Genomic DNA, 16,451 nt, shown 5'->3' with positions numbered 1-16,451 from the left:
TATACAATGTTTTCAATTTATTTTTTAGAATTTGCAGTATAATTTTCTTCAAACAGAAGTTGTGCGCAGTTACTTTAATCTGGGAATACTAAAATTCTGTGCTTCTCTACTTCAGAGTTTAGTGCTCACTGAGACTCTTGGATTGTCTAGTTTGATTTTCTTGCGGACCCTTAAACTACCTTCACATCCCCACGTTGAGATGTGGGGATCTTAAGCCTTAGCTGGGAACGTCTAGAGAATCTTTTCCTGTCTGTGATAGTTTTCTTAGAGTCAGCTACACTTAACACAGAATGTCCCTTATTTCTCACTGGAACTTGATGCCACATCTTTATATAATACCATACGTGGAGCTGTGTGCAACTGGTCCTATGCCTTTCTCAAGGTGGTTTGCTGGGTGAGGTTTTCTGAGCAGTCTGATGTTCCATCTGATCAACCTGTGCAATCGTTGCCAGCTGCTTCATTACCTGTGTCGTCCTGCTTATTCTCTTTGTGTAGTCTCAGTCTACAGGTGTCTACTACAGTGTGCTGGAATTCAGTTTCAATAAATCTTTGATTTAGAAAGGGAATAAACAGAATATTCCTAATCTAATCTGAGATTTCATTCAGTTCTCTGGACCATCATGTTGTTTATTTGGGCCTGTTGACTTTGAAAATGCTATGAATAGTAGGTACTGTTTAATGTCATCATAAATGCCAGCTGATTGCTTTTAGTCACCTGCATGTGATGTGAGCACATAATTTTATTTCCTTTTAAATTCAGAAAAGAAAAAAATTACTGTGTATATTTGCTTTTCGAGTGACTTCTTTTAATCTCATTGATTCTGTTTCTAACCTAGAAACTGGATATTCACCTTGTTCAGTAGATATTTTTTCTTTGATATCTTTAGCTTTTCTGATCAATTTTTTACCTTTCTTATTTAATCATATTGATTTCCATCTCTTTCTTCTTTTTGTTTTCATATCCTAGAGTATATCCCACTTAAATATTTATGTGCCATCCATTCAGAAAACTTATATTCTACTGTCACACTTTCTCTCTGATGAGAGAGGTTTTACCTGGTGAGGAGTTGTTAATCTAATCCAAGCTTTTCCTCAACCTGCTGCCTTTGGGTAATGCCATGTATAAGAAGGAGTGTTTCATGTGAAGAACCCCAAAATGGATGATTCTTTTATTTTCTTGTCTTAGAAGTAATGTAGCTCGGTGAGGATAACAGCAAAACACAGACTGGCCAGATCTTAGCAGCTGCTCTAGTGTTGTTTGCTCAAATTTATTCATGCTTTTTCTGAACACTACTGAAGTAAAAGCGGAGTCACTGGAGCCATTCAGACTTGAGGAGGCACTGTTCTCTTAGCTTCATATTTACAGCATCATCATTGAAATTTTGGAAGCCTAAAAAGAAAAAAAATTGCAGGAGTTCTGTAGGCTTTGTGTTACAATGGTTTTGTTTTCCTCATGCTCATCAATAAATGCCAGCATATCCTCTTCCATATGTCCTTTTGGCTCTTCAGACTTTTCAGTGCATTCATGTCTTTTCAAGCAGTCATGTCTGGAACTTAAAGCTGAAGCCAGGTGTTGAATTCATGGGATTTATATCAAGGTGACAGGAACTTGATGTATTGAGTGTGACTCACTGAATGAAAAAAAGCAAAAAATCTAGAGAAATGTGTTGTGTCCCATGGATTAAAATGTTTCTGCGGAAGCATCTGGTAAAGCAGATGCTGCAGTATTTTTCTTTAATTGCATTGGTTCAACAATCTGCCTCTGCCAGGTTTTCCAGAACACATGATCCTCCAAGAAATCCAAGCCTGTGAATCGGAGTCAAAAACTGGAAACAGCAGCAAGGTGGAAATCAGGCTCCTGTGGAGAATTTACAGAATCACTAAGGTTGGAAAAGACCTTTAAGATCATCAAGTCCAATCATCAACCCAACACCACCACGCCCACTAAACCAGGTCTACACGTTTTTGGAACCCCTCCAGTGATGGTGACTCCACCACCTCCCTGGGCAGCCTGTTCCAATGCTTGACCACTCTCTCAGTAAAGAAATTTTTCATAGTACCCAATCTAAACCTTCCCTGGTGCAACTTGAGGCCATTTCCTCTCATTCTGTCGCTAGTTACTTGGGAGAAGAGGCCAATACTCACCTCACCATAACCCCCTTTCAGGTAATTGTAGAGAGTGAATTCCTTTGTATACTCATTACAGGCAAATTCCTTTTGTCTCTCACCGCAGACTCAAAGGTGCAATTTGTGCTGCAGAAGTTATAAAACTGGCAAGTTTGTTTCCAAGCAAATGATGCATTTTTGTGTTTTGCTTCCACCTGCTACTTGGAAGTAAAGGTTGTGAAGTCATTTTGCTTCTACTCTGTTCAGGTCCATCTATGAAAGGTTAGTTATCACATGCCAATAGAAGGGGGTGATGGGCGGGTGAGTGGATTTTTTGTGTGTTTGTGGGGATGGTGGATGGATTTGGGAGTTTTCTGGGTTTTGTTACATTGCTGGTCTCAGCTGTATGGCTGCTTGCCTTGTGTTTTCCCTGATGGAGCTTCTGGGAATTTTTCATCGGTTATTTTTGAAGAACACTTGTAGGCATCACTGGAATTCAAACATTCAATGTTTGCTGAGGATAAGGACATTTTCTCTAAAGCCCTTTCCCCATAGGCAGTGCGGTTTCCGACACTGATCAGCTGCATGGTAGGGATCTGGCCTCAGGCACGGGTTGTATCAGAAGTTGCATTAGCAGAGAAATGAGTAGACAAAAAAAAAAACCCTCACCCAAAAACCCACAGCCACAATTATCTGTTATCTGTTAGCATGGGTAGACTCAACTTTTCTGATGTACGAGGTCCCCAGGCACTGGAAAATGAATTGTGGTTCACTATGACCTGAGCAAAATGAACGGTGAGATGTGACTTCCACAGAAAATACAGTATCAAAATTCAGGCAAGTTAAGGTTGAAAGTTTTTAGATGACCAAACTGTTACATCAACTGCTTTGTTCCTAGGAATGACTTGAGGAAAATTCCTTGAAATTTCTTTTAGCTCCTTTGCTTTTCTGAACCTGCTCTGACAGCATAAAGTTGATAGCAAAGAACAACTATGTCTCTTTCCTTTGCTTTTCCAAAATGACACAGAGCAAGGCGATGTTATTGCTGGGTGGCGTTAATGCTGCTAGTCAGAATATCAAATTCTAGCCAGCAGTGTCTGTGTTAGGTGTTAGCATTGGAAGGAACCTGCAGGACAATTTGTACATCTCTTGCTGACAATTTTAGATTGTGCCTCATGTGAGACCTATTGCTATTAGTCATTGCTGGCAGGTGGTAATTTCAGTTCCAACTAAAGCATTAAGCAACAGATAAAGAGTTTCCCTGCGTCTTTGGGGGTGTTGGAGGTGGCATGTGCTCAGAAACCCTGTAGATGGTGCTCACTGCATCTCTTTTAGGGGAAAACCATGGTCAGCTGGACAGAAGATTATGAAAATCTGGTACAGAATGTCTTCAGTTAATTGTTTAATACCAAATAATGTCTAAACCATATTGTAGCAGGATACCTAGACTTAATCTTTTGATCTGTGCAGAGTTTGCTTTAAGGTTTCTCAGAATTGCTTTCTACGCAAGACGTTATCAAAGAGTAGACTGTTGCTTAACATTTAATGTCCTTGCTCTGAATGTGCATGACTTTACCCCAGTTGTTTTATGGAGGATAAGAGGGTAGATTAATTTTTTTTTTATGGAGAAAATCTTTGGCATGCTATTTTTGGCATGGTAGAGAAGCTTTAAAGGGAATTGGTGTTCCCTAGGCAGCTGTTAGCCAAAACATCTCTTTGGAAATTTTGCTTTCGCCTAGCTCTGTAGGGATTTAACTTGGTAGGTAATGAAAATCTGATTATTTTTGCAGAACAGACAAAACAAAAATGGGGCATTCACTGATGAGGTGTGGAATAGCATGTCAGGGTTGACTCTGGAACATAGGCATGGTGATTCAATCCCCAGTACCAGTGCTGAGGTCAAGTACAGCCACCCTAGCAATTGGAAGGTGATACTAGCAAAATAAAACAGCTGTCTTCGTCTTGGATGAGAGAGGGAAAGTAGCAGAGGTATTCATAGACCCAGCAGCCGCTACGGCTCAGTTTAAGATCACTGAAGCCAAATTACTGTTAGAACTGCAAAATGTTTGGGCACCAGAAGGGCTCTGGTGTTGGGTAGGGATGGTTTCATCTTGGATTTCAGATAAATGTTAGAGGGAGTGATATTTCCTAGGATGCTAGTGACTCGCAGTTAGATGCATCTGTTTCATGATCTAAAACCTTGCTACTCTCCCTGCTTCCTAGGAAACCTTTTTATTCCTATTTTCTGCTGAATAAATTACAGATAAACAGAAAGTGTAAGGAACTAATCACAAGAGCACTTCAGTCGTCTTTAAAAAAAAGTTGATTGCAAAATCCCTGAATAATCTTGAAGACAAGAATATCTCTTCATTTGTTTATCCTAACTGCTGACAGCCTGATAGTTTCTGGGAAGAAATATTTTTCCTTCTTAAAAACAGGAGGAGGGATAGGTCACCAGATTTATCTGAGGTTTGGAAACTAAGTGACCTTAATGGAAGATGCTTTGCTCTTAGCCCCAGACCTGCTGATGTTTAGGAGACAGGTCTCCTGCTTCAGCCTGTTTCTCAAGGTTGGTGGTCTGAAGACTAAGGCTGAGGGAGGAGCTGTGTTGCAGCCTTCCTGCATTCCTCCAGCTGATGCTCTTGTTGATATGTGGGAGTGTGAGTTAGATTTCAGGTTGCAGAAAGTACACTGACCGTCTGTACACTGGCCATGAACACAAGTGCTAAGGAGCTGGAGAAGTCAGAACTGACATTGAACTATACTGTGAAACTGTGTGAGGGCTGGGTGCTAGGACCTGCTGTAGTTTTTCTCCTAGATAGACTTTCTTAATGTATTTGGCATTATGGCTCATCAGTAATGACCAAGTGTTAGCACTGAGTGGTGGTTGTTGGGCCAACGTTGTTTTCTGGTGATAGTGCTTAAGCACCCGTGTTTGAAACCTCTGTCTTGCTCTGTGTCCAATGGACTCTGCCAGCAGCCTCTTTCGAGAGCTCAGGGACTTTGTGAGTGCAGAGATTAGTTTGTTCCTCCAAGTCAGAGTTAAGCTGCAGTGGGGGACAGATTGGGGAAACTTGCAGATCTTCTTGCTATTTCATGGATAGGCAGAATTTCAGGCTGTAGGGCTGTGACTATTTCATTCCTGTTAAACAGACATTTCTCCCCAAAAGGAAGATCCCTGTACTCTGCTGTGTTTTGCTCTGGCCAGCCCACATGCAGCACACGGACGAGATCCTGAGCCTGCTTTCATCCCTGTATCTCCTGGGTTGGTCTGTAGAAGTCGTTTGTGTTACTTCACCCTCAAAGTGATGAAATTAAGTTTGGGATTTGGCTGTCTGTGTGCAGAGGAGGAGGGGAGCAGAGGGAAGAGACATTTCTCTGCGAGGCTGCAGCGCAAGCCAAGAGCTCTGTGGGAAGGTCCGAGCTAAAGCTCCCCACTGGCTGCCTTGGCCCCAGCTTGCGCCAAGCCCTTGCAGCAGACTAGACACAAAAGAAAACACACAGAGTCTAAATTCATTGGTATGAAGAGGATGTGCCAGAGTATTCCACAGCTCTTCCTTTTCTGCTGCTCTTTGATAACTGTCAATTTGCATAAAAACATGGATTATTAGGGGGGTTTTTTTAACCTTTTTAAGCATAATTCAGGCCGCACAGGCAGTCAGTCTTGCACAGCTCTGCATTTAAGACCTGGGATGCCATCAGACCTGAGAACCTGTTCTGAAGCTTGCTAAATGCTATTGAAAGACTCCCCATGCCTTTGATGGGCTGTATTTAGGACCACATAGACCTTGAAAAGTGGCTTCATACCCATAGAAGGGGAATAGGTAGGAGAGCGAAGTCCATGCTTAAGCATATGTTTGAATTCCAGTTTTCATCCAGTAGCACTGCCCACCTTTTTGTGATCATTCCTAGTGGAAATTTTGGTGTTGGAGGCTTGCCTGCACACCAAAAATTTATTGCCAATGTTTAGGTGTAAACAAAGGATGTCTTCTGTGCTGGTGAGTTCCTCAATTCTGCTCTAGAAGTAGTGGGGAGATTGATAGGGCAACTTAATAGGTCACTTGGAGATGGATCATTTGACCCCTTCTGTGGCAATCTGTACCTTCAGCTAAAAGCAGCTCCTTGCCCAACAGCGTCCTGCTCACTACTGCTGAATATGGAGGGAAGCCTGTCTTCTCCCTGTCTCTGCACCTCCCAGCCCTGCTCTATGCCGCCTGGTTTCCTATCATTAAAGCACACGTTTCCAGCCCTCTTTTCTCCCCATCGTGTCCCATGCTGTGAGCCCTGCTGCTGCCTCCTTAGTTCATCCCTTGCCCAGACCTGCTGCTCTTCCTTCTCCCAGCACTGTTGCTGACTTTCCACATCTCAAGCTGGGGACAGATTCCCTCACCGCAGCGTGCTGTGGCCAAGCCCTGGACCTGGGCGAACACCAGCTACCCACCAAACCCCTCACCCATACCCAGGATCAGTCTCACATTGATAAAGCGGTGACCTGTTTGTGAACAGAAAGGTGAAATTTTGCAGGTTGTTCTTTGGTCAACTCTACATGTGGTTTACTTGGGCATGTGAAACACAAAAGCAACACAGCATTGTCAAAGTTACAAAATGACTTTTTTTATTAACCTACCCTATCATAGAGCATGGATTTTCTTCTCAAATAACGCAAGCAGCAAGAGAAAACTGTAGTTTTATCCATGTGTAGCCTACAAATCCACATGGCTTCTCCATGCTATCAAGCATGTGAGTTCTTAGAAATGCAGCTGCCGGTAGTTTAGCTTGAAGACAGTCATTCTAAAACAGGCTAGAAATAAATAAAATACTTACATTTCAAGTACAAAACCTTGCAGTTGAATTCAGTATGAGGAAATCAGTTTATTCCTTTTCATGTTACCAACTACTGTACAGCTACTTGAGCTGGCAAAGTCTGCAGATGCAGAACAGAAGGATGTTTTATGTACATGACTTAATTGAATTATGTGTTTAGTCTTCCCTTTAGGCTATCATGTGAAGCTGTTTAATGTCAGGCAGAAAGAAGATTTTTATGGATGCATTTAATAAGACACAAACCCACTACCACTACTGGCCCCCAATTTTTGCCTTATGTCTTTTTTTTCCTGGTGAAAAAAAAAAGTGCACCTTAATTATGTCTTGAAAATAATGACACCTACCAGCTTTGAATTACGTTATTAGCAGGTAGATGTTACTTTCAAATTATATTTGATCAAGTGCGAGCAACTTTACCAAGGCTCCTATGCAGCTCTAGTATGTGGGAGAATGTTAACCTCTCATCGGGATCCTGCCTTGGGTGGTTCGGCGGCTTGCCGGCTGCCTTCGGTACGCAGGGCTCTCTCCTGGCAGAACCAGTATGGACTGCTGGCCCGAGTTCCTCTGAGACTGGAAAATGCTTTGCTCTGCTGCGCTCCTCTCTGAACATGTGAAAGTCAACCCAACGCCAATGTTGCTCTTCATGGTTCTGGAGGTGCCATCAGACGTGCCATCGAAACACCTGCCCAGGGCGATTTCTTTGGCGATCCTTGGGTCTTGGTCAGTGACTGTGTAGATGCCATAGTTGTGCCCCAGAGGGTCAAGAGGAGCCAGCATTGTGTACTCGCTGGAGTCATTGTTTGTAGCCATGGGGAGGTGGTTCACCAGGTACTCATGGAGCATGCTGTTGACGCTCACTCGGCGGCAGCTGCCTTGTGGGACCACTTTCACGAGCGTGCGGTCCACACGGTCTTGGTCAAAGAGCATGCCGCTGCACTTGAACTCCAGGCAGGCTGCTGACACGTCCGTCTGCTCAGAGTCACGAATGCTGCGGACATCCCTGATGCCGTAGAGCTTGCCAATGGTACGTGGGTGTGTCCCACCCATGTTACGAGATCTTACGTTCACCTCTTGGGGTCCATTTATTTTTACTTTAATGTAGCAGGCCCTAAATTCCATGGGCTTAGGCCACCACGCCAGATAGTCATCAGTCCAGCTCATGAGGTCATCTTCACTGAAGGGAACGGTGTTGTAGTCGTACCGATCTCCCTCTATTCTGTAAAACCTGAAGTGAGCAGCGCTGTGTGGAGCTTCCTCACATTCTCTTAGGTTTTCGTAGGCATAAATAGGGCCATTGTTCTCTTCTGGGGAATTAGGGCTTGGCTTGGCCATGTTAATGCTGAATGCTGTTTTCTTAGTGTTGGAGTCCTCGTGGTCTGTTCTCCTGTAGTTGAGCTTGTTGAGATATGGCTGTGGGACCCCAATAGCATTAGGGTTGAGTTTGGGAGCAGAGGACACAGCTTCCAGCTCTTCGCCCCCCATGCTCGCCAAGATATAAGCTGCGTAGGCCTCAGGGTTTTGGTCATCGCAGAAGGCGGGCACACAGGCGCCGTTGGGACCAGTGACCACGCTGTCAAAACGACCCCATGCTCTGGGGTTGGAGGAGAACCCTGGTTCTGGCTCTGTGTTTATAATAGAAATCACAACCCCTTGGATCTGCTCACTTTGCAGAAATCTCTCGCTTCTGTAGGCTCGGACTTTGACGTAGCACCGCCTGCTCTCTGGGACGTCCAGGTTAAAAAGCCGCCTTTCTTTGATTTCCATGTTCCCAACCAAAAAAGTTCTCTCTTCCCTTTTGCGCCGTCTGCTTTTCTCAAGGTTGAAGTCCCCTTCTTCCTCCCATAATCCTGTCTCCGGGTTCAGGGACCAAAGCTTCATCTCTTGCAGGTGATCGGGCATCTTGACCTGAGCAGCATCCAAATGAACCTTCACCTCTTCTGCATTAAGAGACTCGGTGCCCTGTTCATTAGTGAAGTCCACGGAAAACATGCCGTACGTGCGGAGCGGAAATACGTCTCCTTCCTCGTCTACAAAGTTCAGGTCACTTTGTGTCACAGCAGCCGTTGAGATGTTTCTTGGGTCCAGAAATGTCACGCTGGCTTTCACTTTGCCACTGTAGGCTTCTCCGTTTTTCCTGTAAAATGCATTGGGAGGAATTTCTAATTCGGCAATTGGATCATCTTCTTCCATTTCTCCCAAAGAAATCACATTGGTTTCGGTGGATTCCAGTGTAACAGGGGCCTTCTTTCTTAGTAGCTTGATCTCATGAAACACAGCACCTCCAGTTTCCTTGAAGGGCAGAACTTTTGTTGTGTTCACAAACTTCTGCAGCCGATCGACAAAAGTTAGAACCAATCTCTCCGTGTCTGCTGGGACGTGGATGGAGAAAGTTCCCTTGTAGCCAGTCATACTCACTCTCTTGTTCCCCATGTAGATGTGGCCGAACCTCAATGGCTCGCCATTATCTGCTGCTGTAGCTCTGCCTCGAACTGTTATTTTGGTCTCGGTGCATTTTTTGCAACCACATTCTACGACGACTTTAGTAGGGAGCGTGTACCCGTTGCATGAGATGTCTCTGGTTTCCATCTTGGACACCCCGCAGCAGTAGGCAACGTTGTCCTTACACCGGAGTCCCTTATCCAGCTTGCCAGCGCAGGTCTTCGCTGGGCACTTGCCCACGTCGTAGTAGAAGGAGTTCGTTGCTTTTTGGAAGCAGTCGTGAGGAAGTCGGATGAGGTGGCTTTGGGGCTGGGAGTTGCAGGCTGCCTCTTGTCTTCCTGTTGAATAGGATTTCTTAATGAGCAACATGAAATCATTGTACAGTCATCTTTATGTGGTCTGAAACCCTCAGAGCTAAACATTGCTTCTAATAACAGTGAGGTTTTTGCAGCTATGGCTGCGAAACAGATGTTTTGCAGGATTTTGGTTAGCTGAATTCATCTGGCCTCCCTTTCAGTGAAGCAGGTGCTCAGCTTTAACTTTAGGTACCTGATTAAGAGCAGTGCTGTTTGCAGGATCGTCTCGGCTCGTGCTTACCCACCACTGCCATCCATCCCACACTCAGCTAGATGTTCTGCAGCTGCCTGGCTTTTTGGCTATGAACAGACTAAAATGTGTCCCAAGGTTTAAAAAACCCTTAAATAAACAGAAATATTCACGTTAGGGAACAAGTACAGTGAGAAATCTGCTGAAAGCAGCAGATTGAGCTTGGCAGGTCACCTGCAATCCAGAGCTCCAGTTTGTAGAGAGCATCTGGTTCATAATCAGCTCACGCAAGCTTATCTGCTAACGGATGCATGAAATAAACCCCAAATATTTTTCCTGCGACTTTTCTTTCGCACATGTATCACAATTTCTGGTTTCTGTACACCGCCACCTCCCCAGCTGCTTGGAGAGCATCATGCACATTTTCTCTTACCTATTACAGCAAGCTTGGCAGATTGGGACTTCGCTGATCCCCCGGCACTGCTGGCCTTGCAGAAATACTCTCCAGACTGGGCTCTGTTCAGGTTCTTCAGGATCAGGTTGTTTTTATATTTGTATAAGGAGGGATCCAGCAGTGAGCCATTGTGGTACCTGCCAGGAGCAGGCAGTTAAGGCAACAGAGGCTGACTGCCTGGCCGGAGCAGAGAGATGGCGTAATCCCGCATCCTGCCGTGGGGATTTTGCCAGATCTCTTGCCTCAGTTTCCCCATTTTAGTCTAGCTAGGTGACATCACCTAAAAATTACCCCCCTTCCCCTGGCAGTACTGAGATGTGGCTGCCGGGCAGTTGGCAGGCAGGCAGACCTGCCAGTCGTGCCTGCTGACATCTTTCAAACTATTATTTGTATGTTTTTCCAGTAAGTCCCTCGGCTGACGGCATTACTGCAGCTGCGAGAAACGCCAGCCCTGCACATCTCGAGGAAACCATCGTTTGCAGCAGTCGGTTCTCAGTGTATTTAGCTGTTTTATAGCTAAAACCCCCACCTTTGTGGAGATGGTAAGGAGATAACAATTGAATCTGTGGGACAGCTAGAACTTCTGCCTGCTCAAACGGGAGTTCCTTACCAGAGGTAGCGGTCAGGAGCCGGGCTCCCAAGGGCATCGCAGCAGAGCGACACGCTCTGTCCCACTCTCCTGGCTTTGTCCTCGGGGCTCCTGAAAATGTAGGGTTTGCCTGTGGGAGGAGGAAAAGGCCATCTCGTTACTCTTCCTCTCCTAAAATCATGGTTTATTTCTAATTCCTGCATAAATTCCTGCGTTCCCCCCCTCTTTGGGGCTACCTGATCGTTGCAGCTGCACTTGGATCGCCAGGTTTCTTCTGTTGGTCTCGGGTACAGTGACAGTCGCTGTTGCATATTTGGCTTTCTTTATTTTAAGGGTGTTTTTGCCATCGGGACAAACCCCTGGGATCCTAAACATGCCCCTGTTATCGGCCGTTGTCAACAGCTTGAGTTTCTTGGCTTGCAGGTAGACCCGGGCATCGGCAGCGGGCGACCCATCCTCGAGAGAGACCTTCCCGTGCAGGGTCGCATCCTCGCACATGCAGGCGTCACAGTCGGCGTTGACGTGGCCCATGGGGCAGGTGATGTTGCAGGCTGGAGGAGAGGCAGGCAGGTCAGAAAGCAGCCCCAAGTCCCGTAACACTCACGGCACGGTCTCACGTCTGCTTTTAATTTAGATGCAATAAGGCAGATACTGCGTAAGGAATAAATTGTATCCAAAACATATTTTTACTGATTATCAACAGCTGTGTGTTAGAAACACAGGGACGATGTCATTTTGAACCTGATAATTAGTAGAAAGCAGCCACGTGGATATAATTACAGCTAGGAACTGTTATTTACCTTCCCCAAAGGGCTGAATTTCGGGGCAATTTGAATCCAGATCAACGTGTGAGCTCTTAGCTCAACCCTGGCAAAATTACAAATCCAAATGCCTTAAACTTTGTAGGTTTCTATACCAACTCATGCCCAAAAGTCATGAGTTTGGTCTATCTTAAAAGCTGTCTCCCCTTATTCAATGGTATCCTTCCTTGGGCGGGACACAGGTTAATTGCCAAACGAGCATTACCCAATGGGTTTAACGAATGGTCTCCCAAACAGTGGTTCTGAAACATTTTCATTACCTATAGTGATTAATACTAAATAAGAATCTGTCTCTTCCCAAAGCAAGGGCTGAGGTCACTGCATCCCTGACCAGCAGCTACCTGATAATTTTTTTATATGTGGAAATAAATGGAAGAAATCAGGAAAACCTGAAAAAAAATTTCCTGGAGATAACATAGACTATTTTCAGAATGATTTGTTTAAAAGGGTATTATAAGAATATCGTAATTAATTACAAGCCCCTTCAGCAGGGGCTGTGGCAATTTGATATTCTCAACTCTTCTCCTTCCTGGAGATCGGATGGAGGCAGCTGCCTGCAATCGCTGACTCCACCTTGAGAGCTGCTGTTATAACAAGATTAGTGAGATTTTTCCTATATCCTCAGGATCTCTATGGGTCCCAGATGATTCCCCATATCTGGATCTCCCCCTTATCTTGCTGTTTGGCTATAGACTCCCCATGCTCTTCTCCCTTAGTACTCTCCAGCCCTGCTCGGGAAGGCACCGGCATCGTGAAATTCTGGCAAAGGAGAGAAAGATGGTAAAATGATAGTGAAGGGAGCACAACGCCGGCGCGGTGGTGAGATCAGGGCATCATCCCCTGCCCGTCAGTGAGGTTATAAGCACCTGAGCAAACGTGTCCAATGCAGAGCCGCCCTTCCTCAGTTGCTTCATTACAGTGCACGCCCCAGAGGCGCTCAGCTAGGCAGGATCTGGTACGCTTCTGCGCGCCGGTTTGGCCACACTTTGCTGAGCACTCGCTCCATTGCGACCATGGAGACAAAAACCTTTTTGAATCTTGCACCAGTGGACCTTGAATAACATCAGCGGTGTGTTACTGAGATGCGCATTACACGTACAGCTGCCCGAAAATGGGCAGTTGTTTTCTTAGCAGCTTCTATATAACATTTTCTATATAGCTCAGACTATGCATTTGGATATTATGCACCACATGGATTAAACAAACTCAAAGCATGTTCAGGGAGCTGGGAAACAAAGCACGAGAAGGAGCCTGAAGGCTTCTGACTTAATTCCCCGCAGGCTACCGAGTTCAGGATGATTAAGATAAATTTGAGGGGAGCAAAGTGCACGTAGCTCATGCTTACCATTGAATAACTTTGGCTTAAAGGAAATCAAACACACGTTGTCATTTAAATGCTGTCTGAGGGGCAACACTTGCCTGCATTTCAAACGTGGTTAAATAAAAAAAGAAAAAAACCAAACAAAAAGGGTAAAATTGTTGGTATGATCATGTTTGAATGTCTTTAACCATACTTCAGCATATGTTCTCTATACGGGAAGCGTGTGTCCTATTGCGAGCACCAGTTTTACTGTGTGCAAAACAGAAGCCTAAGATGCTATCAAGCAGGCTGAGTATGTTAGGGGCCAGCTGATTTGTAAAACACAAACAGGTTTTATTGAGCGTTTAATATGCGGTTAGATTTTTAAGGGAATTTCTTTAACTGGGCTCCTAGATGGTATTAATTTAAGCTGCTTTGAGTGGATGAGATCCACTCCAAGTCTGTGGTTTGGGTTTATTTTTAAATGACAATGCTCTAATAATGTTTACGAGGATGTGCTTGTGACTAAAGTTTCTAAAACTGAGTTTTTTTGGAGACGTGTGCTGCGTCATCTCCCACACCTAGTCCTCCACCCGATTTGTAATAAACCAGGTTGGGTTATTTCCTAGAAGGGCAGGCAGGCACACGGCTGGGCTGTTCTAGGTAGCGATGGTCAAAAACAAACCTCTGGCTTACAAAAGCAGGTGGCTGGAAAAGACCATTTAAAGGAGAGCAGCCCCGGGAGCGTCATGTTTGGTTTGGAGCAAGCGCTTGACTTAGATGGGTGAGTTTTTAATCTGTTGGCACGTCAGCATCTCCAGTTCAGCATCCCGGGGGACGCATCCATAGACCTTATCTAGCAATTTGGGGGATGCAGGAGGAGGTGGGCTTGGGGACGTGGTCCTGTTCCAGACGGCACATGGATAAATGCCCCGCTGTACTTGCCCCAAGCGAAAATGTGACGCGCAACAGATTGAAGTGGGATCTCAGTAAGATCCGAAGCTTGTTTGGTAATTAATCTGCAGGGCTGGTGGTGGTAAGAAAGGAGGAGGGTAGTCCTGTGCAGGACAATGGCATTTTATGGCTCTGGGTAGCACCTCGACAGCAGAAAAAGCAGAAAGCAGAGGACAAGGGAGAAGCAGAGGGGTTGAGCGCTGGTGGGGACGTGGGGAGGGACAGGGCTACCCCACGGCACCGGCCGGCAGCAACGTACTGCGTCTGGCGTAGGCGAAGGTCGGGTCTCCCCGGCGAGAGCTGCTCCTCGTACCTGCGGGCAGAGGACACGCAGGGTGATTCGGGCTGGGTGTGCCTGCTCCCCGGCCAAGCACCAGCCTCTCCCGCCGGCCCGGCTGCGCTGAGCCTGGCTGCTCAGCCCGGCCCGGTCTGGCACACCCTCTCCTGGAGGCAAAACCTGAGTTTACAGCTCACTGCTGCCAAGGGCAGAGGCTTTAATTTCCAATCGCATTGGTCAAAACCTCAAGATTTTGCTATATTTCTCCCTAGAGAAGCAGGAGTCAGGCCCTGCTCTGCAAGCCCCAGCCTCAGCATCACTGCCTTGTGCTGTCCACTTTGAGGGGAAAACAATTTTCCTGGTAGTTTTCCTAAAAATACCTCTCAGCAGGTGGGGGGGACCTCTCTCTGCCTGTGTTTTTGGTGCTTTGATTCTCCCCAGCATCTAAGAGAGCTCCTGGGAGCGGGATGGACGGCTGGGAAAGTCCTTTAATCCCTCAGCTACGGCATAGGCACATCCAGCCCTTTCAGTGCCTGCTGGAATTAAAATCCCGAGCCCTCGGCAGTAAAGCTTGAGGGGTTGGAGTATCTCCTGGGGATTAATGAGCAGAGCGGGCTCTGCGGGTAATTAATGCCCCATGGGCTTTAATCCTAAAGCAATGATGTCGCACACTGCCCTGGGCATGGGACAGGCTGGGCAGGGGAAGGGCAGGTCGGAGCATGTGCTTGCCCATCCCTGGGCTCTCCTCGTCCTCCTGGCCCGGCGAGGGGCCGCGCGTGCCTCCCGCGGGAGTCGGGGCTGTGGTCATGCACTTGACCTTCACTTTTCCAGGAGAGGAGCCAACAGCATATGTCAGCGGTAGCCAAAACCCTACAGGAGGTTGCGGATGATTAACATTTATTCCACTGCCTACATGTCCTCATCTACTCAAATAATATTGTTCGGCTATAAATTAAGGCTGAAAAAAACAAATACATGTGCAAGCACCCCTTGTTCCGGCGAGGGAACACCGCCCGAGCTGGGAAATAACTTACTCTCCAAGCTGAGCATTACCAGCGGGCTGAAGGTTTTCTGTCCTATCTGGATCCTGCTGAGGGCTGGTTTCAGAAGCCTTTGACCTAAGGGTCAATAAATTAGATACTAAATTAGATTAATAATAAATCAATTCGATTCAAGGGATTGGCCATCCTTAGGCTCAGTTTTTTGGGTTTCCCTTTGGGCTGTGGCTGGTTAGAGCTGCTGATTATTGCTCCTGTGGGATGCGGGGCATCACGTGCAGGAGATGCCAAGCGAAGGATGTGATGGAGAAGTCCCACAGCATCACTGCGGCTCAGGTATGATGCAAATCTGCTATTTTCTTTAGTGCCCAAGAAAAACTTTTTTGTGCTTTCCATCTTGGAGCAGCTCAGATCACATGATCTTTTTATAGTTGGAGATATAAAATATATCCTGCCTCTCCTTGCACGGGGAGGAATGAACCCAAGGTGGATGAGGTTGGACCTAATGAGGACGGTTGTCGCTATGGGACATGGGCTGGTTTCTGTACTTGCTGCCCGCCCACGTGCCAAGAGGAGCTGGTGGTCACGGCTGGTTCCAGGTGTGCTTGCTGGGACCAGTCCTATTTAAATTGGGGAGCTAAGCCCAAAGCTGCCCAGTACTGGCTCTCGCCTGTGCCCAGCTCCTGGGGGTTCAGCCGGGCTTCTGGGCACCTCCCCAGCGACAAACTGACTCTCCCTGCGCTTATCCCTGGGCATCTGGCCAGAGCACCTCAGGGCAAAATTCCTCTATAGCCTCGGAAAACAAATCCAGAGAGCCTGGGGGGCTCGTCCCCGGTCAGCCAGAGCCTGGCTGATGCGCAGACCGGCTTTGCCCGTGCTCCGGGGCCATACAGGCGCCAGCCCTCGTCTGGAAGCCGTTTGGCTGGGTCAACACCGCGCTGCGTCCACCGGCAGACGTGCCTTCGTGCCGGCGTGCCCGCGGGCAGGGGACAGCACGGCGACTGGAATAGGAATGTTTAACCTTCACCTAAAACGGACGTGGCTCCCAGGAGGAGGAGGAGGGTCAATCCTTTTGCGGTGATCATCGTTGTCTCCAGAGGTGACCAGGGGTTTCCTGGAGTATCCACAGCCCTCTTGCGCCTT

The 16,451-nt window shown here is 46.6% G+C and overlaps 1 protein-coding gene across 1 annotated transcript; it reads right to left on the bottom strand.

Moving 5' to 3' along the window:
• Positions 1-7,383: 7,383 nt before the first annotated feature.
• CILP (cartilage intermediate layer protein, nucleotide pyrophosphohydrolase) lies at positions 7,384-16,393 on the bottom strand. Its single transcript, XM_010282553.1, has 8 exons — positions 16,336-16,393; positions 15,345-15,428; positions 14,293-14,346; positions 12,646-12,831; positions 11,195-11,509; positions 10,980-11,088; positions 10,349-10,506; positions 7,384-9,707 (listed from the first exon to the last, which is right to left on the bottom strand). The coding sequence occupies exons 1-8, from the start codon at positions 16,391-16,393 to the stop codon at positions 7,384-7,386; spliced, it is 3,288 nt and encodes a 1,095-aa protein (XP_010280855.1).
• Positions 16,394-16,451: the final 58 nt, after the last annotated feature.

The sequence above is a fragment of the Phaethon lepturus genome, unplaced genomic scaffold (genome assembly GCF_000687285.1).
Source record: "Phaethon lepturus isolate BGI_N335 unplaced genomic scaffold, ASM68728v1 scaffold38272, whole genome shotgun sequence".
Lineage (NCBI taxonomy): Eukaryota > Metazoa > Chordata > Aves > Phaethontiformes > Phaethontidae > Phaethon > Phaethon lepturus.
This window is presented reverse-complemented; position numbering and strand designations above follow the sequence as displayed.